Here is a 22132-nt window from a genome sequence, read left to right on the forward strand (position 1 = left end):
CAGCAGATTCTGGCAATTGAAAAGGGGATCTGGTTCATAGAAGGGACTCCATGAACGGATTGGGCCTGGTATGTGTAGCCACTGTTTGCTCTCTTCTCTATTATTGTAGCTTTGCCATCCTACCTCGCTCCTCCCCTGCTATCTCAATCTTAGCTGCTATACAGCTTTGCCAGCAAATTCCAGTGTTCACCTGCAATGCCCTCTCCACCTGCTGTTCCGGTCCAGGGTCTCATCCAGCTCTGCCAGTGCATTTCAGTCCTTATCTGCAGCCCTCACACCTCCATTCCAAGCCTGAGCCTCTCATAAGCCTGTAATGCCAGATTTATGGATAAGCTAAGGTGGTGAACTGTATTAGATTTCTGACCCAAATCAAATTTAAGCAAAGGACACCAAGCACTGGATTAACCCATTGTGTACTGTACTTTGTCCTTTTGTAACTGATATAGTGGGGCGGTGGAGGTTATGTCTTGAGTCTGTGTCAAGCAAACAGTAGTAGCTTCATTCCCACCCTCACCTGGAGTGATTCACCACTCTAACAGTTTTTTCTCTCTAAAGACTTGGGGATCCAGGTCCAAAACTGATCAGGAGGCAGTTTGACTCAATAAGATTCTGTCTCCTTGCAGATATGCCTACATATTGGCTTAATGACAGCACCTTGTACAGGATCCTGTCCCAGGGCAACCCCTGCCATCCCAGCAACACTGCCTGCATGGCGTTTTATTTAATTCTGCTCACTCCAGTCTAGTGTTTCACCCAGATGCCCTGCACTGTCCGAGATGTAAGAGATGTAAAGGGCTGGGGAATTGGTGAATGAGCACTTTGCTCAGATTGCAGCCTGGTTGTGAGATGCCACAGTAGTGAAATGGGACCAAGTTTTATTTTTTAAATTATGACAATCTCCTCTTTGATTGCACACACTTGCTGCCGCCTCCACCACCACCTTCCCTTCTTCCCCTAAATGCCAGCCTGGAAAGATTTGCAGAATTGCTTTGTGTCCCTGGGCTGTTGCCTGTCTGTTCTCTCATCTCCCTGTTTTCCAGCTTGGAACCTAATTGGGACTGCACATTCTTGGAAATTGCAGGGCAAATCCATCCATTTTAACGTGACTTTATGACCCATGGGCTAGAGATGTTCTTCTGTAATTGGCTTTGCCATGTTGAGCTGGCACTGAAGCAAGAACTAGCATGTTCTTAACCAACTTCATAGTCATTGCTGATCACACGGTACAGCGTGACCCTTGGAGAACAGCAGTCCCTCTGCAATACTAGTTAATTATAGGGGTTGGAGGGCTGACAGTGCGTGTTCTTGAGAGTCTGAATCATAGGTGTTTGTCCCTGATATGGTCTCTATTCCAGGTACTGATTAAATGCCCTGTTTGACTGTTTTATCTGAGACTAATTGATACTGTATTTTATCAAGATCTGCTCTGAACCTGGAGCAATTAGAACATTACAGGTACCCGCAATTGTATTCTCCTAAGGGAACATGATTTTCTTTAATGCTACTTTTACATAACATCAGATAACCCCCACCCATCAAACACAAGGTGAAATTGCCTTGACTAGAAGTAAACATCCTGAATGGGGAGTGCAGACAAGTCTGATCCTATGTGATGCTGTCTGGTGTGATAGGGCCAAGCAGAATTCCACAGGAGGTAAAGGAGCTGGCAAGCCATGACAAATGAGAAGAAATTGCTTTTTAATGAAGACCTAATTCCTGCAAAGGCTAATGCTTTCCTGCCATCACCGTATGCAGCATTAAAAAGGCATTAAGTCTCTAAGGTCTGCTGTTCCCACCTAGGCAAGCATTGGCTACAGCACACCTGCAAACTCGTAAACTGTAGTGGCGTGGCTGATAAGTAGACGTTTATAAATGTGAATTTCTAGCAGAAACTATACCATGGCAGTTGGCTTGTTTTTTGCTCCAGTTGCTCAAAGCCTTGATATGTGGAATCATTTGGTGTCACCTGTTCTTTTGCGTTGTTTTGTGTTTCCCTTCTGGTGGTGTCATCGTAGGAGACTGTATATGCTGCAGGCTGTGCTTTGCCCATCTGTCCTAGGTGTTCCTGTGTCTTGCTTGTCCAGGCTTTTCTCTCTAGATCTTTTCTGTCAGCTTGGGAAGAAACCCTTTAAAGGACCTTTTCCTCCAACAGCACTCAGATGATGGGCCTCTGGAAAACAAGGGTGAGCATTGGATCACCATACAACCCCATGTATGTAATTCTGTCTTTTGTTTTTATAACAGCAAAATAAGCCGAAGATGGTGATGGAGTATTGGACTGGATGGTTTGATAGCTGGGGCGGCCCTCATAATATCTTTGACGCAGATGGTGAGCACCATGTATTATCATCACACGATTAGGATTTATTGCAATATAAACTGCTGTCAAGAAACGTGGCATAGTAATGCTGTCTCCATTAAGTTCCAATCCAGTGATGCCTCTAGCTCTGAGCAAGTGCCTGTAAATTTATAACCTCTTTAGTGGATTCATACATACCTGTGGGTGTTTTTGGCTTTTTTATCTCTGTCAATGTCAAATTAGCATATCAACAAGCTAGTGCAAGGAGTAGTTGCATAGATTCCAAGGCCAAAAAGGACCACTGTGATCATCTAGTCTGCCCTCCTGTATGACACAGGCCAGAGACCTGCCCCCAAAAAATTCCTAGAGCAGATCTTTCAGAAAAACAGCTAAACTAGATTTAAACATTGACGTTAGCAGTCGATCTTTATGTTATGGCAGTGTCCAAAAGGCCTCAATTTGGTCACAACCACCCATTGTGCTAGGGGCTGTACAAGCAGAGAAAAGAGACAGTGTCCACCCTAAAGAATTTACAGTCTGAAGAGACAAACAAAGAGTAGGCAATGTGGATACAACATAAAGGCTAATGAATATGGTGAAGAAATGATAGCTGCGTGGCTTGTAGAAGACTTTTTTTAAATTGGGGTTAGAGATAAGGTGGAAGGGAAAGGAAAGATGGATAGTCATTTGAGGATATTAGAAAGAACTCCTGGGTTTTATTTCACCTCCTCCACTGTTTCCTACCTCCCTGCCTTTTCAGGGGTGTGGGTCGTCATAGGGACAAATGATTGTGCACTGAAATCAGTGGGAGATTCTCCATTTACTTCAATGTGCATTGGAACAGGCCTGTAAAGCAATCTGAGATCCCAAGATGAAAGGTGCTTTAGAATAAGCTCAGTATGGTTGCTTGGGAAAAAAATAATTGATACTGGACTAATGAAAATGGCCACCTATAGACCATCTTGCCTAAATGTTCAGTGTTGTATGGTACTTAACACCACAACCTGCCTTAAAATTAATGGGAGTCAAATGGTTTTGCTCTAGTGATCTACATTTTTATGTGGCTCCTATCACCACAGAATCTGAATGCCTCACTATCATTAATGAATGTATTCTTCCAACACCCATGTGGATAGGGAAATAGTATTAGCCCCATTTTACAGATGGGGAACTGAGGCACAGAGACGAAATGACAGCCTAGGTCACAGAGTGTGTCTGTGGCAGATTTGGGAATAGAACACAGATCTCCTGACTCCTAGGCCAGTGCCTTAGCTGCTTCATCCCTATCTTGTGCAAATTTGAAATTTCTAAGGGACTCTCTTCTGCATATGTATGCTGCAGCAGTAGTAAAAATGACATGAGGCTTTTGTGATAGCTCTGTCATTACATTATATGCACAGTAAAAAGATTTGTTTTCACTCCAGCAAGATTATTTTACCTTTTGTGGGTGCTATGGTCAACATAAACCTCATGCAAACCTAGTACTTCCAAAAGTGCTGTGTGCCATTTCAGGTCATGTTAATGAGCAAGATTTAAAAAAAAAAAAAAAAAAAAAGGGAACCTTAAATAATGTGGTCATGACATAATGCATTTAAAATAACCTGTCTCCTCCCTGTGCAATTCTCTGTGTAACTCTATAATCTGTATAGTTGATCAAGGTCCTTGCCTAGGCAGAATTCCCACTGAAGTCAATGAAAACTTTGCCTGAGTTGGGAATGCAGGCTCTCTCGGACAGGGTGTGTATGAATGATTCCTGCAGAACATTTCAAGTGGAAAGGCTGCCTTATAGAAGTACACCTCTACCTCGATATAACACTGTCCTCAGGAGCCAAAAAATCTAACAGCATTATATCGAAATTGCTTTGATCTATCGGAGCACACAGCCCTGCCACACACTCACTGCCCCCCCCCACTCCCCCGAGTGCTGCTTTACTATGTTATATGCGAATTCATGTTATATCAGGTCGTGTTAGATCGTGGTAGAGCTGTAGTTGTAAGTGACTGGAGTTACCCAAGTCTTGAATTGGGCTCATGAAGCATTGGGAGAGGAGGGTGATTGTAAACAAAATGCTCAATTTGTGATTCTTGAATTGTTGGCATGTTTGGTCCATACTCTGTTATACTAGCTTCTTGATTTGTGATGCTCGGAGCCCTTGTTGGGAGTTTTCCTTCCTTTTCAGATATGGTGAATTCTGTAGCAGAAGTCCTCAAAACAGGAGCATCCATCAATCTCTACATGTTCCATGGGGGCACCAACTTTGGCTTCATGAATGGTGCTCTGGATAGTGATGAGTACAAGCCAGATGTCACGAGTTATGGTGAGTTTTCATTCAGTGTCTTGCTTGCGTGCCAATTGCAAGCCTGCAGCCTTTGAGCCACCTACAGCTGATGGAAAGCTCTAACCCCATCACTTCCTTGAAAGACCTAGGTGCTGTCTCTGAGGACAGATCTTGAACACGATACCATCACCCAAACACGAGAGAAGACCCTGATTTTGGCTCATCTGGGAAGATGGTGTGACTGTGACAAAGGGTTTCTTTTAACACTCCATATTTCTAGTCCTGTTCCAGTATTTCACTATGAATTGAGTCAGAAACCACTGGGTAGATGAAGACATATAGTTAACATCAAGTAGTGCTGTTTTCTCTACAGTGTCTCTCCTCTCTTTCAATTGATGATTAAGGAAAGACCACCTGATACCTCTGACATCAAAATAGGTGGTTGTTTGGCTTTGACTTTTAACAATTTGAATAGTATCTTACAGCAATTTTAATCCCAAAAGTCCTCACCAAAACTATTGCCTTTATCCTACATGGAGTTAAAGGCAGATGCAGAATGGGACCCTTGGTATGTGCAGCCGACACTGGGGAGGAGAGCAGCAACCACAGAACAGTAGTGAGGAAAAAGAGGAAATGTTAGCATGGGATGCTAAGACAAATCTGTGCTCGTATGGAAAGGTGTCTGGGACCATGCAAGGCAGATAGGACCTCTATCCATTTACCACATGGCACTATTCTGAATGTATTTTGTGTTCCATGGAAGAAGGGCTGACCTGAGCTTGCTGTGATTTGAACCTCTGATTGCAACAAGTGGAGAGATTTCATACCTGAAACATAGGCATTTAACATGCATCCATATTTCTTCACCTCCTCTTTGGCTTGCACTAACAGTTAAGAAAGTATTTTATTTGTCTATCAGTTGTATGAGGCAGGGGGAAACCCATAAAGCATAATGGGAAAATGGATGGGAGAGGAAGGGTATTGGTTGGGAGAGGAAGGGTATTGGTTAAGAGCCCAGTTATGTCCTCAAACTTTCATGCACTGTTGCCCTTGATTTCAGTAGGGCATTGTAGAAGTGAACGTGGAGGGCAGAATTAGACCACACACGTTTATTATACCAGGAATAGGTGTGGGTTCAAGCTGTTTCTCTTTAGTTTTATTTTACGCCCATTTTCAGAATCCCTTTACTGTTAAGTAGCTCCGTCTCCACACAATGGGACAATGTCTCAGGCCCTGTCTGCATTAAGGAACTTTGTGCTTGTGTAGTTAATCAACCAGTGCAGATTTCCTTAATGTCCACAAGGCCTGAGATAAACACATTACCCCTTTGGCTCTGACCTCTTGCTGTGCTTTACATGAGTGCTTTCCTAAAGCTGACGATGCTCTGTAACAGGTGCATGCTTGTTTTCCAGACTACGACGCCGTGCTGACAGAGGCTGGAGACTACACGTCCAAGTTCTTCAAACTCCGTCAACTCTTCACCAAGATCATAGGTGATGATAAACCTCAGAGCTGCTTCTCTGCCCCTTAAATGCTGGCCTGTGCTATACCAGAGAAGCTTTAAAATTGGCCACCAAAGGTCTCTGCTGGATCCCTGCTGCTCCCCACTCAGAGATGTCCTGCTGATTAGTTGGAAGCATTTTCTGAAGTGTAGGAGGCCCAGGGATGTAGAGCAGCTTGTTACAGAAATGGCTGTTCAGCTGACTTCTCAGCAGCGGGAAGGACGCATGCATTTAATAGTCTCTGCATGCAGGGGAAATGTGTCACGCCAGCAAACTTAAAACAAATGCAGATCTGGGGGGTGCTTTTGTTGTACAGATCCTGTTTGCATTCTGTTCTTTCTGGAGTTGGATAGGTAGCTCTCACTGCTGAATAAATACACCAGCCCTGGCCCAGCCTTCAGCTTTGCTTGAGATCTCTTTGAGGTGGATACAGTGCTCTGTTTGATCCCATAGGGAGGTTGATTAAAGACATTTCCAGAGGCAGAGCTGTGGTCTAGAGGTAGAATCAGGGAGTGCCCTTAAACCCCCCTGATGCCTTCTGTAGCATCTGTCTAGCGGAACTGAAATATAACACCTGTCTTGTTTCTGCATTGCAGGGCAGCCTCTGCCCCCCCCTCCTATGATCACAGCCAAAGCATCATATGGCGCAGTCCTGCTGCCGCAGTATGTCTCTCTGTGGGAGGTGCTGCCATCTATTGTAGAGGTACGTACTGTCCTTGAAGCTGGAGAATGTGCCAAGAGGATGGGATGATGCAAAGAACCACATTGCACTATGAAATAATGTAATCTTATTCTGAAGGACCTCAGGTGCTTCACAAACTTTGTATATATAGCCACAGTGAAAGGCAGCCACCTCTGGGGTGGAGGAAGTCAACCTATTTATATACCACATGCTGCACAAGAATGGGGAGAAGAGGGCACATTTTGCCCAAGGATACTAGAGCCATTTGTCTCTAAATTACTACATGATCTTTAATGTCACAGAGAGAGGACCTGTGTTTTAAGGTCTTATCAGAAAGACCTCAGCCTAATACACTGTATGGAACTCCCATTTATTTACCAAGAAGATAGATGTGGGGCTGCTGGGATTTGGTTTTAGAGATGCTTGGTATTGCAAATACGAGGTTTCTCCCACTCCATTTACTAGTACTCCACACTCATTGGAGCGCCTTCCCTCTGTGAACTTCAGAGCTTTACAAAACCCTCAACCCTCCCTCTGGGCCTTAGTCCCCCAGAATGTAAAATGGGATAACAATGCTTTTCTTTTCACAGGATGGGTCAGTAGACTAGCATGAGGTTACACAGCAAGAGAGACAAGAATAGCATGCAGGAGTCCTGATTCCTAGTCCCTGGCCCTAGCCATTACACCAAACCTGCCTCCTACATAAAGAAAGCAGGAATCAGTTACTCTAATTATTCAACCAGGACCAAACAAGAAGTAATGGGTTAAAGATGCAGTACAGAAGAAGCTTTCAGGACCATAGGCAATGGAGCAGGTTGTTAAGAAAGCTATGAGCATCTGTATCTGATGAAGGCATAGACATCCAGCTAGCAGGGATGGTGTCAGCAGGATTGAAACTCATCACTTAGCTGCAGTTCTTGGCACCCCAGGAGCCCTTTAAGAGGCAGCTTTTGCATAGTATTTGAGTAAATGTTGGTTTGTGGGACATAGCAGAAGGGCTTTATGATGCTACCCATGTGTAGCCTGTCCCCTTAGAAAGGATCCATCTAGTTAGTTGTTCTTCCTTCGCAGCCCGTTAAGTCAGAGTTCCCGGTTAACATGGAGAACCTGCCAGTGAATGATGGCAACGGGCAGGCCTATGGGTATACGCTCTATGAGACGGTCATATCCGGCGGAGGACAGCTTCATTCCAGGGACCACGTCCGGGACCGAGCACAGGTAAAGAGTACAGAGCAGTTGTTGTTGTTCTGACTCTCCAGAAGCGAAATAGCTTGGCTGTGGTAGTTGACGTGAAATAGGCCAACTACGAACCTAGGTGGCAGGCTTTTCCTGAGCAGAATTATGATTCCCTTGTTTCAGAGTAGCAACCATGTTAGTCTGTATCCGCAAAAAGAAGAGGAGTACTTGTGGCACCTTAGAGACTAACAAATTTATTTCAGCATGAGCTTTCGTGAGCTATAGCTCACTTCTTCGAATGCATAGAATGGAACACACAGACAAAAGATATTTATAGATATAGATAACATGAAAAGGTGGAAGTATGCATACCAACAGGAGGAGTCTAATCAATTGAGATGAGCTATCATCAGCAGGAGAAAAAACTTTTGAAGTAATAATTAAGATGACCCACAGAAGGTGTGAGTGGTGCTATTCAGAACCAAGCCCCAGCCTACATCCTCCCTAAATCCCAGGCTCAAGGTCCAAGTCTGTTTAAACTCCAATAATACCAGGTCAAATCTATCCGCAGAACATAATGGTAGGAAATCACAGTGCATTTTTAGAAATGCCTTGATTTGCCCAACATTGTAGAACGAGTCAATGGCGGAGCTTGGAATAAACCCCCGTCTTGACTCCCATTAGACAGTGCTTCCTCCCCCGTCATGGCCCTAATCTCTTGTCTAACTGTATTCTGAAATGGTTTAGAATTCTGCTAGTCTCCTGTGCCCTCTCCTGCAGGTGTTTGTTAACACTGTGTTCGTTGGATTCCTTGATTACAACACCGTGGAGCTGTCAATTCCTGAAGGACAGGTAAGTAATGTGAGGCCACTCATGGGAGGTATGTGGGTAGTAGAATTGCAGCTCAAACCGCCCCAGAAAATGCAGAGCCCAGAAGTGTGTTTGCTGCCAGCTTCATGCAAACCAGTGAGTTAGTAGCGTGAGACACAGAGCAGTTGTTATACTCAAACCAGAAATGACTCCACAGTTGGAGCAGAGGGTGGCTCAAAATGCCAAGGTATCCTTTTGAGAGGGAAATAAGTAGACAAAACTCCACCCAGCAGGTTCACTCCAGAGTAGCAGCTGATGCACCAAGTTGAACCCCCTTCCTGCCACACCCACACACTGCCAACACCCATGAGATGGAACAGTGGGCTATAGGGACCCTGCTTGTGCTGATTGAGGACATGTAGGCTATTTGCTCATAGGCACAAAACATGCTTCAGTCTTTTTACTTCTCTTAGGTCACAAATGAAATGAGTTGGATGGTCTTACATGTGTTCTGAGCTCACACTTGGCTCAAAGTGGCTGTATGAGTAACACGTCTACTAAATGTGCACTGGCTGAGGTGTGCATGGCTCTAAAGGCTAGAACTGGGTGAATGGAGGGAATATTGGATGTCAAGAATGTGACTCATGGGTAGAGCTGTGTGATGGAAGCCTGTGTGGTGTTGGACATATGTTGTTTCTAGCACTACATACTACTTCAAGCATTTAAAATGTAACAGTAAAATATTATAGCTTCGTGAGAAGGTTGAGCTCCGTGATGCAGTTACTTGCAGCTGTGGCATATTCCTGTAATTTATAGTCCTGTAAACAGCTGCCAAAGCTACTGGTGCAAACTGCCCCCTGGAGTGATCCCACTGATTTCTTTCTTTGCCCAACATGGCTGACCTGGCACTTGGCTGCACACTGATTCAGCAGAGGCTGATCCATTCTTTACAGGGCTTCAGGCAGCTCAGGCTTTTGGTAGAGAACTGCGGGCGTGTCAATTATGGACTTATGCTGAATGAGCAGCGGAAAGGTAGGTTGTCTCTTTCCTTCCAAGCTGGTGCATGGGGCTGAGAACTCAGAATAAAGGCCTGTTTTTGAGTCTGTGTTTAGCAAGGACTTCAAACACCGAGCACAGTTTTAAAAATGGCTCCTGCCCTTCAGAAACGAACACTCCAGATCAAATGTTAAAATCCTGTGTGTTGGATTAAGCAGTATAAAGGCATGCAGGAATTTCACTGTGCCTGGCTAATGCTATGTAGCTTTGCAGTCTGGCAGTAGGAGGCAGACTGCGGGAGTCTGATAAAAGAATGTAGTTCACCTCTTAACCATAAGTTTAGACATGTCCAGGGTGGTGGTAGCTGATGTGACAGTTGATGAAAATAGCCCACTTCATGGGGGATGGACATATCTTAAAGACCTTCACAAGTCCCACCCTCCCTGTAGTGGTTGCCAATACCCAATGGTTCCTATGAAGCTGCTCCTCTCACTCCATGATGTCCATATGCAGTTGTGTAACGCCATACATGGGGAGGAAAGGAATTCCTTCCTGATCCTTGTTTCTGCTCTGAGATTTGGAGAGCAAGAGAATCTCAGTGTACATAGGATCCTGGGACTGTGGGCTATGTCAAGCTCAGTGGAATGCAGTAAAATGCCAGTAGAGCCTGGCACAGGGAGTCAAGACTCCTCGGTTCTGTTTTATACGGGGGAAACGTAGACTGAAACATTCAGAGCAGCCTAGTGAATTTAGAGACATATTCCATTAGCTTTAATGGAAGAGATGTGCGTAAAGCCCCTGAGCTGCTTTGACAATCTCAACCATCGTCTTGTAGTTAGTGGTCTGGACTGGGAGCCAGAAGAGATGGGTTCTGTTCCCAGCTCTCTCCCAGACTTCCTGTGTGACTTTTACTCTTGTGTGCCAGTTTTCTCCACCCGCAAATACCTCACAGGAGGCTGGTTAGGCTAAATTTGTTTGTGGGGTGCTTTGAGATCCTTGGGGAAAAAAGCATTGGATCAGTACAAGGGATTAGCGATACCAGGATGTCACATTTTCCTCTGAGTATTGGGAAGTAACTATCTGCTGCTTTAAAAAAAAATCCATGTATGCTCAGCCAAACAAAAAATCAATGTGCTATGTGTGCCAACAGTACATTCTGCCAGGAGAGGGTTTCTCAGCTTAGTGAGTTACAGCAAAGGATAGAGAGGAGAGACAAAGCGTGGCAACATTCCCTGCTCAATCTGGATGAGGAATGGGACCATATGGGCTTTAATGCCATTGCAGAGCATGACTACTTTCTGTATCCTGCTGTTCCTTCTATTGAAATAGGAAGATCCATCAGCTTAGTTGCTTTTCAGCTCTTTATTACCTCTATTGCTCTTGCAGGCTTAATTGGTGACGTCTTCCTGAATAAAACCCCCTTGAGGAACTTCAAGATTTACAGTCTGGAGATGAAACCTGGCTTCATGGAAAGGTTTGGGAGATATATGTACATATATCTAAATTGTTTGTGCAGATGAGGAAGGCACATATATCTCATTCGTTTGCACAGACAATTTGGCATAGGTGCAAAACCTAGTTAGTAATTACATGTCCTGGAAAGGCAGCACCTGGTGAATCTTCATGCTGACAGATCTCTTCCTGACAACTCCAACTAAAATTGTACAGAAGGTTGCAACACTTATTTTTGCACCTTTTATTTAGGAGCCAATACAACCCCCCATAGAAGAGGATGGAAAGACTCCCTCTGACTTTAATAGGTGTTGGATCAGGCTTGTTGAGATGTACAAAATTCAAGAGGGTTTGGATTGGCCACAAGTTTGGGGCTTTGTCTGGATCAGAAATTTGGGATTAGGTAACACCTTAGCGAAGGACACTCCCTCCTCCCTGGATAAAGAGGGGAAGTAATTTCAGGAAGCTCCTAACAGTCCAGATGGCGTCCCCCTATTTCATGTTTTTAAGAGGGTTTATTGTTGCAGTGCTAGTATCACTAAATAATGTAACACATTTGTGAGGACTGAGGACTTCACAGCTGTCATTCTGCTGCCTGCTGTGGTCACCTGGAACTTATTAGTGTGGAAGGTATGGAACTCCAGTACTTCTGCTACAAAGTTGGAAGCCCTTACCGCTTGAGTCAAAGGAGAGAGAATCTCTGTTTGTTCTGGGCACTGCAGGGCCTGTGACACACACACAGTCGTGTTTTTATTCCGTCCGATAGGTGTTAGCCATGTGTATATTCTCTCTAGTCAATTTATTACAGTCATCCTCTAAGGACAGTGCTAAGAGGTAGTGTTAAATATTCCAAGGATTCTCTTTGGCAGGGTGAGCTGCGTCAGCTTTGTTCCATAGGGTCATTAGCGAAGGATATTCACAATCAAAGGTGTGAAAGCTAGTGAACTGCCATGCAGGCATACAAGCAAGATTAGCCAGCAGTATGATCAGTTATTAGCAACTGACCATTAGCAATGAAACATCATAAGGTAGAAATCTCTGAGTAGGAAGCCAAAGTACACTGTATTGAAAATGGGATTGTGCCAGGCTTAGCTCAGCAATACAGTGGAATTCATATTGTACTAGGTCAATAATTCGCTTGAATCCAGGGATGCTGGTGATCAGCATTGGAAAGAACATGTTCTGATAAGGTTTTGAGTCTCTTGTGGAACTTCTAATTACCTCACTTTCTCTCTGCTTCATCACTATCGCCAACCACACCTGTGGTACCAGAAGGCAAGAAATGATGCAGACTTTGAGCATACACAATAACCTGCTAATACCCCGTTATGTGATCAAGGGTACCCTTCCATTGTGTATTCCAAAATAGACTTGATGCGTCTGTACTGGCTCAGATAGTGATATCTGATTCCATAAGCTAAACAGGATTGGACTTTGTTAATACTTGGATGGGAGACAGCCACCAAAAATCCAATACTAATAGAAGTGATGTGTATGATTTGGTAGGTGGCATTCACTAACACCTAATCCAATGTTCCAGCATAGTTTAAGGGGGCATTGGGCCTGTGGAGGAGCTGTTTGGGCTGAGTTTTTTAAATTGAGGCCCAACCTACTTGAAGTCAGTAAAGATCCTGCAATATTTCTCAAAGAGCAGAGCATTCAACAGAGTGTCCTGACCAAAGTTCCTCCCAAGTAATTACATTTGGCCGTCGTAACATTGTACCCTACAGTATGTCCTGGGGGCTTTTTAAAGGTAGTTCTAGAGCACCCATCACTATAACATCTAAATGCTAAATGGAGTGGCCTAGGTTTCCATAGCATTCTCCACAGAATATGTCAGGGTGGAATTTTCATGCCACCTCTTCTAAGATCTAGAAACCTTGACTTGCCTTCTGTGTATGAGTAGTTCCTTGATGGTGCTGATGTCAGGAAGGCTGTAGCAAATAGATTTGTAGTGTGCTCTCAAGGCAAATGAGTTTTGGTTCAAAAACTAGAGGGAAGGACCTTGTGTGCTGCAAATTATTGTTACACTTGCTGTGTTTCTCCGCAGAGGTGACTTCATTATGGTGATAGGTGATGCAGGTTTTTTAAATAAACTGGTCAAGCACTTTAGAAATTGTTGAGTTGAAGGGTGCTATATAGACGTAACATATTACAGCCATTAATTTAAGAGGAATTGTAGCCACCATTATAGTTAAGGTTCCATGGCTGTCTGTGCTCACTTCCTGTTTTCAGTTGCTCATACGTGTTTTGGTTTTTTGTAACTGTTGATTTGGCAGAATTTTCCCAGTATTTGTGTGTCCCCCAAAATAACCAAGGTAAGGTAAAGTTTGAAGGAGGAGGAACTGAAATGGTTCAGCAGTTTGTGAGTATGTGTACACTTTAAAAAACAAACAAACAAAAACCTTTAATGCTGGAGAGAACTTTTAAACAGCTCTATAATGTAAATAATGGGGGTCCAAAAGGTGAAATATAGCCTGCAGCTAGCCCTCTCTGAAGTGCCCTTCCTTGTTCCAGAAGTTTTGATTTCACTAAGTTACGAGCCTTTGGAAATTGTGCAGTACTGTAGGTGAATGGTGGTTTTTGCTTTGTCATGTTATAAACCCTAGGCTTGTAACATGTACCTGGGGCAAATATTGGCTGCAGAAGATTGTGGCTAATCTAGCATGCTGAAGTGCGTTGCTGAGCCGGAGTTCTGTCAAGAGAAGTCTAGATGAACACATGGGAAGGTTTGCCCAAAAAGGGAAGGGATTGAGGAAGGACTCCAGCAGACTCTGTGAAGTGTGGAGGGGCAGTGTTTCCATAGAAGACTTTGTCTCAGAACCAGAGGCCAGCTGATGAAGTGTTCAGCATTAGGCTAGATTGTGCTGGAGACATTAAAGCCAGTCTTGTGTTGCCTGTGCACAAGGAAGCAGAGCGAAGGCTGAAGTGAGGTCTGCTCTGTACACTGGTTTCCTACTGGTAAACTATTTTGATTTAAGGGTATGATTCCTTTGCCGCTAGTTACACTGGTACAACCCCAGGTGTGGAGTTTATAGCTGTATAAAAGGTGCTTTTTATACTGGCATACCTTCTTGCCCTGCTTGTACAGGAAGGGAAATAAGCTGTACTGCTAGAAAGCACCTTGGACTGCATCCACAGTAGGGGCAGGTACCATTCACTATAGCAGTCTAGTAAAACCAGTGTTTTCTGGGTATAGACAAGCCTTGAGAGTGCAACCTCACCTCAGGCATATTTTTTTTTTAGTGGTGAAGTCTGAGCAGCTTTTCCCAGGGAAGTGTCTATTAGATCACAGGGCCTCCTGTTTTGCTTCATATCACTAGCCTCTGGGCATGTTTATAAAAGGTCTATAAACATGCTACAACATAGAGAGCAGAAATGGATCAAAGTCAACGTAAACTCCTAAGCCTCAGAAGAAACTCTCAGCCTCTCATGCCACTTACTCAGGGTGCAGATATAAGTGTCAGAGCATGCCCTAAAAACGGCGCTAACTTTGTCAGACCAATGGAGGAAGAGTTTCCAGAGCCATGAGACCATCAGCATAGAGCGTGTTCTTCACTTGTGTTAGCTAACCATCATTAGCTAATGGATTCAAAGAGCACTGAAGACATGCCAACACAGCTGTCTAGTCACATTAGCCACTCCAGGTCAGCCCCAGGCTCTTGAGCTATGACCCAGGTTAAAATCTGAGTTGCCACGTCTTCACTGCTATTTTAACCTGAGTTAAGAACACTTTTTTTGGCAGTGTAGACATACCCCAAGAATGCACTGTCCCGAACTACTTGCCTAAGCAGAGTACAAATCAGGGGTTTCAGTATCCCATCTGTTCTTTGCTGCTACACCATCACCTTGGGAGTGTGGTGGGCAGTTCAGTATCACCTGAGCTAGGTCTCTCTAGTTTAAGATTAGCACCTGGAGTGCACCAGGCGACAGGTTGGCGAGATCAGAAATGGGTGAGTTTAAAGCAGGGATTTTCACTTCTAGCAAAGCAGAGAGCAGTAGCAGCACGTGTGTCTCTCACTGCATTCACAGTAGAGACCTTCACCTTGCTGACAGAGAAAGGTGAAGGCCAAGATCTCTCTCACCAGGGGATTAACTTGGAAGTAAGGAAAGAGGTAAGTAGGGTGCCTACCTTGAATGCCCCATGCTGATTATTCATCCTTAAACCCGTGCCAGTGGGCAGCAACTGCTGCACATTTCAGGCAGCAAAGCGAATAGCTACTTCACTGTAACAAACAGTCCCCTATGGTGGCCTCCTGTTTGAAATGATCCTAAGACCAGCCCTGGACCCATGAATAGCACCTGTCAGGAAGCTGCTTTCCTTCTGTTAAGTGTGTTTGTCTTTCCCTCACAGTTTGCGAGGTGTTACTGCTTGGAGCACAATCCCGGATTACGCCGTGGGTCCTGCATTCTTCCGAGGAAACCTGCAAGTGCAGTATCTGCCTCGGGACACTTTCCTGAAACTTGAGGTGAGTCCCTCAGTTATAGTCTGTTTCTTTTCATATAGCTGGAAAGAGATTCTGACTTAACAGCTCCAGCAGTGCCACCAGGCCCGAGGGCAGGCCCAGGCACCACATAGCACTCTTCATGCATAGAAGTCTGCTCCTAAAACTGCCAGCTGGCATGTTCAGTTAAAACACAGCCTCCACCATTGCAGGCCCTGCTGAGACAAATGTGAGTGATTCTGGCCTGCCACTCTAACAGCATCCAGGCAGAGTTAGTAATTGAGCCCAGCTTTACATAAATTTTAGCTGCTATTCCTCTTCTGCCAGCAAAGGGTTAGTGGCTGTGAGCACAAACCTGTGAGTACCTGAGTTTTATGAGACATTGGGCAAGTCATTTCCCTCCTCTGTGCTATCTGTAAAAGGGGATAGTGCTCTGGAACCTTCAGCCATGGGGTCTGAGGGTGGCATTATATGTGTACAGCGCTGAAGAGGACGTGCTGTGTATATCATTAAGATCTTGAACTTCCTCCTCTTGTATTTTATTTCAGTCTCCCAGAGTAGTTTACAAGACCAAGTATGACTAACAGGTGTTGCGTGAAATGGTAGGGGAAGGCCTCAAAGAGGCTCTGAGGGATAGGATATTTTGCCTTGGGAAATGTCATGGGTTTGTTTTTTAATAAACCTGCTATTTGTTGCAGTCTGGCCAATTCAGAAGAGCAAAGCTAGAATAATTTAACATTTGCTTTTAGCAGTATTACTTTGAGCCTCAGGGCTAAGTCATCTCCAGCAGAAATGACTTGAGAGGAGGGGAATTGCCCCAGCACCTCATCATTTATGTGGTTGCACAGGGGTAACTGAGGGGACAATTTGCCCTGCCAATGGAACTAAGCAATGATTCTCCTGTTAATGCGCCAACTTACTCTCCCTTAGCCATGTTGGTACTGCAGTACCCACAGGAGTACAGAAACCCTGGGGAGGATGAGATATTGAACCAGACATGTTAGCCACAGTGCTTTCATGCACTGCTGGAAGGCCCTCAGATGTGACACGGATGAGGGCTGCTGGATTGACTTATTTGGAAAGCTACTCAAATTGTAAGCTCTTTGAGGTAGGGTAATTGTTTTGTGAGAGGAAGAAATGGTCTAGTAATTATTACACTAACCTAGGACTTTGAAAGAGCAGGTTCATTTCCCTGCTCTGTTACAGCATTTCTATATTACTGTGGGCAAATCATTTACTCTCTGTGCCTTGTCATGATTGTATAGATGGGGAACAAACTCTCAGGGGTGTTGGGAATAATACACTAAAGATCGAGACTTACTGTAGTAATGGGGGCTGCATACCACACCTGGCACCACGGGGCTCTGATTCCTAGCGAGGGCTTCTAGCTACTACTGTAAAACAAGTCATTTGTTTTTTGGTCACTGCCCTTGGCAGATCCGTCTTAAGGACAGACCTCCTCAGGTAAGAAGGTACATTAGTGGCAGGACTGGAGTGGAATGTGAGGGGTTTTAAATCTATCTGAACAACTTGCTTTAAGAGCAAAAGAGTGATGGTTAGCAGCAGGTGGCCTGAAAAAACACTAGGGCTTTAGTGAGTGAGCGCTTTGGCTAATGAGAGCAATTGCTTCAGTAACCCTGCTCTGCTGCCTTTATTGTAGGGTTGGGAAAAAGGAGTTGTGTTCGTCAATGGAGAGAACCTAGGACGCTACTGGAAAATTGGACCCCAGGAAACACTCTACCTCCCTGCAACTTGGCTGCAACCTGGGAACAATGAGGTGAGAGGCTCTCTATTAAACATGCTTATCAGATTAATGTCTGTCTAAGGCCAGCTAGGAATGCTCAGTACCTTAAAAACTGACCTTAATCTGACTCTGCAAAGCATGGGGGGTAGCTCTTTCTGAAGTGGAGATTCAGTTTAGAGCAACACTGTTCCCTGGCTGTCAGAGTAAAAAAAAATAAATTGTGTTGAACACTGGCTTTGGATCAGTATTTTATATAGAATTTGAAGGGCAGCATAACTTAAATAAAATGCAAGACCACTTGACTTTGGATTGGTGTTTTGCTGTCAAGTCTTAATACAGCCCAGGATGTCAAGTGATGGGAGTCTGAGTGTATGGATCCAGCATTTGGGTACATACTGGGACTAATGGGGTGGTATATTGACAACATTCCCTTCAAGGGGAGCCTCCTGCATCCTCCCCCAAAATTCAGGCTTGATCTTCAAGTCCCAAAAATATTTCTGTGATAGAAAGAGCAGTGATTGTCATTTTAAAGGGCATTTCCCTCCTCCCATTCCCAATCTCTTTATTCTCTAGATTATCGTTTTTGAAGAGCGCACGGCAGGCCGGATCATACAATCTGTAGATATGCCTTATCTAGGAAGGACCCACTATTTGGACTGAACAGGAGAACTGCCTCCCGTTGGGTTCATCTTGGATATTCTTTGGTGTATGTGTGGGGATGCATCAGTCCAAGTACAGCCGGGCTTGTTAATTTCCACTAGACCAGTGTAAAGGATTTGCTCCCTGGCAACAAGTTTAGGGGATAGACTTGGAGCACCCTGAGAGGTGAGTCCATCAGTTTCTCCCAGGACATCTAGCTCTCCAAATTCAACATGACAGCTGGCCACCAGCTTGGAACAGGTGGCTGTGATGTAATGGGAAATCCAGGGATAAAGACTAAAATAGGGTCTTGGAGGGGAGGGAACCATCTGAGATGAGCCCAGCCCCTGCCTGAGATTAAGGGATTCTATGTGAACATCTCTTGTTTGATGAAAAGGAAAGAGAATTTCTGTGATGAATTGAAACAGCCTTTATGTGTAGAGAAGGGGCTTTGTTCAGTTTTTGGAATTCTGATTGGATGTTAAAAATTAATTTTTAATATTCTGACGTTCTCTTTTGTGGAAAAAAAACCCAAACAGTTTCTAACATTATCTGTGTTTCTCCTCTGCCAAAGCAGGACTGTTGTCTCAACTTAAGGTTCCAGTTCAGGCAAATTAAGAACCTTCCAAAGAGCAGGTTTAGAAGGGGAATGGATAAGTAGCCCACTGATTTACAGTTTAGTGTATTACTTAGCCCTGTACTCCATACCATAAAGGACCCAGATCCCATTTACCTCAGGAAGAAAGATGCATGAGCAAGCTTAGTAGTAGCCTTGAAAGGAGAACATGTCCTCCTGTGTGTGAACAGGACCCAGACTTCAGCTGGTAGAGCTAGAGTGGTTACATCAGAGCTCCCATTGTTACTGGAACCTAACTTTTCTCTGGGCTTCTTTTTAAACTGATGTAAACAAACAGGAATAAAGGATCCTGGGAAAGAAGCACAGTGGGGATTATGTTATAACTTCCCACCCTGGCAATCTTCAGATTGACAGGTCAAATATTGAAGAGAGCCCTTGCTGGCTCTGAAAACCTGCTCATTTTCTTTTCCCCACTTAAGGTATAGGGAAGATGGTTTAAATACCCTCGGGCTGTCAGTGTAGAATTAGCAGTGTCCAAGAGCTGCTCATCTCTCCTGCAACCAACATGGCCTCTGACCTAGAGGTGTCAAGTCAGTACTTATAGGAGCAGTTAGACATCACCACCATAATTACCTGGCAATGGCAGTAACAATCAATTTCAAGAAAATTTTAACCATTAAAAACCATGTTTAATTAAAACTGAGAACAGACAGTGCAACTGTAATACACTCCATCCTCCATAGCATCTGTACCTCTGCTCTTCCAGCAATCACCACCAGATCAGCTGGAAAGGCCTGGCTTGTGTAGCTGACTTTGAGGAGAGTGGAGCATATTTGTATTTCAGGGTTGTCTTTAGGACATGGTCCTTTGCATTTGACCAGCTGTTGTTCCTTACAGAGGATGGAAGGCTGCAATCCAGCAGGGTTATTATAATAAACAAACAGACATGCAGCTAGGACATCAGTTGAAAACATAACTTGAATATCATGAAAATGTTGTATCCCTTTTGAAAATACCAATTTGTTCCCCCTTTAAGATACAGACTGAGCACTGCACTTGGGAGACTTGTAAAATAGTGGAATAAACCTGCTTTGATGCAGAGCACCACTGTTTAACATGAGCTAATAATGGCTGTTCCCAAAATGCAAGTGGATACCAGTTGCATAAACTCATTGCTATCCAGTTTGGATTTCAGCCACTGTATACAAAGGAAGGTTTTCACAGAAGCTATGTAGCAAGGCTTCCATGAATGGAAACTAAAGAACCTTATCAGCTAAAGGAGGTAACTTTTTTCCCCAGTGATAAATACAGCAGGGAAAATAAATTCCACAAACAATTTTTTTTTAAATACTAGGAAATATAGATTTGGCATTACTCCAATGAGTGATTTCTGCCCACACCCAATACTCTGCAAGAAATATTCTATATGCTAAGGGTTAAAAAAATAAGTGAATCTCTTTACATTTTCCTTTAATTCACATGTAAAATTGTGCTTCAAACTTTTCCAAAAGAAGGGGAGATTTTTGAAGTCTGACCAGACCTAAGCAGCAATCTAGAAAAAACGTTTTTTCAAAAGGGCTGGATAGGAACTGATTAACTTCCTTTTGTGTGTCTAAGTCTCAGACACAGAAGCATCACCTAAGAGACTGCGCTTCCCCATGACATCTCTCTATCTTACACAGAGCAGTCAAAAAAAACCAACCACCCCCACCTATGTAACTTTCTCCTGCAGGAAGGAGCTTTGCACCACCATGGTTTCAGGTACTTGAAGTTGTTTGGGTTAAGGTTATTGTGTGCTGTTTTTGTTCACATTATTTCTTTTCAATCCACCCTTTGTGCAGGTAGGTGTTGGAAGCTATACAGCCCTGGGCCATCATACTAGAGGTGGGCACATCAGTAATAGCAGATATAGAACTGCTCAAGTGGCTTTTTATGGGTACCATGAAATGGACATATTTAAAGTCAACACTAAATGTACTCAAGAAGGTGGGAGTAATAGACAGAAGTGGGTTTGGTGCTGCATAATTCCTCCTTTCCAGCGAACACTGGAAATTAAGCCTAGGGTAGGAGTTGGAGATGACAGCAGCATTCAGGGAAATGCTGAGTGGTTCCCTCCCATTTTGTTAAAGAGGGGGGAAAAAAAAAACAAAACTACTTGAGCTAGGTGTGCACTTCAGGGAGCCTAACACTTGGCTCAGTCAGGTTAGCACTAGAGATAGGTCCCAGTCCTCTGGCTCAGGCCTACCTCCAGTTAGTTTAGCAGGGACAGTGAAGATGGTCACAGGTGCTGTAAACAAATCAATACAAGTACATGGAGGTATGTCAAATCTGTCAGACCACCGTCCAAGCCATGGAGCTGATAAAAGGGGCATGGGGTGGCAAGAACAGATAGTTGTTGGTTAGCTATTACCTGCCTTGCATTTCTCCCTCTCCAAAGCTTAGTCTTATGCAGTGTAATAAATACTGAATAACCTGGGTTCCAAATTAAGGGCAAAGGTGTCCTCTCCACAGACACAAGATAGATGTGGCTCCTTGTGGTACTTCTCATCCTTACTGTGAAACCAGCTCCAGCTGGGCCTCTCCTCAAGTGCATGGTGCCCTGCACATGCTCCTTCCAGTCTAAGCAGCCCACAGGCTCTGCACCTTGTACTGAAGCTGAGGTCAGTGCTACGGTTTCTGTGCTTTTCCTCCGTCTCCAGAGGGCCCAGGTCTGTTCAGAGTCCAGGAGGAAGTTTCAGGAGAGTCTGAGCAGTGCAGGTATGGTCAGTTGTTCTAACTTGCTTGTTTTTCATACATTTAAAACACGTAGAAGTCAGGAGTGGTCCTGACAGCTGCAGAGGGGAGCCTGCAGAATGAGAGAATCTTCTGCAAAGGAAAGACAAGTGTGGGTTACCCCAATGGCTCACTGCAGCTAGTTGCTGTCCTTTGGAGCTAGCCCAAGCCTGTCTGAGAACATGGTTTTTGACTGTTGCTGCTAGGCAACTGCATGGTGGCGAAAGGACTTCACTGTCCTGTAGCAAGGTCCACAGAGTCCTTCACTGCATGGCAAGGTGGTGCGCTATACATTAATCAGCAGGGAGTAGTTTCCCATGTGTACAAACCCTACCTTCTTTCAGCACTATACTGTCCATTTTATCAAGCCTCAGGTTTCCTTTTCTCTTTTAAAACCCCCTCAATTAACCAGACCATTATCCTCTCAAGATTTTTTCACCCTTACTTTCTAAATACTTTCCTTTTCTGGGCCCTATCCTTTCCCTTTAAATATCACCCCATCCTTTACACACATACTTTCTGCTCTCTCAAACTTGGCTTTCAGAGAGAGCATGTTCATACTTTCCTTGAAAAATTGCTGTAGTGCTTATTCTTTTCACTCAGTCCTCTCCTCCCTCTGGGTAGATGCAGGAGGGTGTACCTGTTTGATCTCCGCTCAGCCATGCAGCATCAGATTTCCACGTTGGGATCTGTGAAGCCTTTCTTTCCCTCATTCACGAGCACAGGTTTTTCCGTCCTTGTGTGCCAGACTAAAATCTG

General features: G+C 44.2%; 2 protein-coding genes across 2 annotated transcripts in view; one reads left to right on the forward strand and one right to left on the reverse strand.

Moving 5' to 3' along the window:
• GLB1L2 (galactosidase beta 1 like 2) overlaps positions 1-18525 on the forward strand; it is a 51675-nt gene extending 33150 nt beyond the window's left edge. Inside the window, exons 9-19 of the mRNA XM_030538063.1 lie at positions 2245-2329; positions 4480-4617; positions 5991-6071; positions 6677-6783; positions 7834-7980; positions 8719-8790; positions 9702-9780; positions 11131-11218; positions 15551-15665; positions 17302-17418; positions 17959-18525. Coding sequence (XP_030393923.1) covers positions 2245-2329; positions 4480-4617; positions 5991-6071; positions 6677-6783; positions 7834-7980; positions 8719-8790; positions 9702-9780; positions 11131-11218; positions 15551-15665; positions 17302-17418; positions 17959-18045 — 1116 coding nt within the window. The 3' untranslated portion in view covers positions 18046-18525. The remainder of the gene's footprint in view (positions 1-2244; positions 2330-4479; positions 4618-5990; positions 6072-6676; positions 6784-7833; positions 7981-8718; positions 8791-9701; positions 9781-11130; positions 11219-15550; positions 15666-17301; positions 17419-17958) is intronic.
• A 141-nt stretch (positions 18526-18666) lies between these two features.
• The window catches only part of B3GAT1 (beta-1,3-glucuronyltransferase 1), a 52407-nt gene continuing 48941 nt past the window's right edge, over positions 18667-22132 (reverse strand). Inside the window, exons 4-5 of the mRNA XM_030538064.1 lie at positions 22014-22129; positions 18667-21466 (exon numbers count right to left, since the gene is read on the reverse strand). Coding sequence (XP_030393924.1) covers positions 22043-22129 — 87 coding nt within the window. The 3' untranslated portion in view covers positions 18667-21466; positions 22014-22042. The remainder of the gene's footprint in view (positions 21467-22013; positions 22130-22132) is intronic.

The sequence above is a fragment of the Gopherus evgoodei genome, chromosome 19 (genome assembly GCF_007399415.2).
Source record: "Gopherus evgoodei ecotype Sinaloan lineage chromosome 19, rGopEvg1_v1.p, whole genome shotgun sequence".
In the NCBI taxonomy this organism is placed as follows: domain Eukaryota; kingdom Metazoa; phylum Chordata; order Testudines; family Testudinidae; genus Gopherus; species Gopherus evgoodei.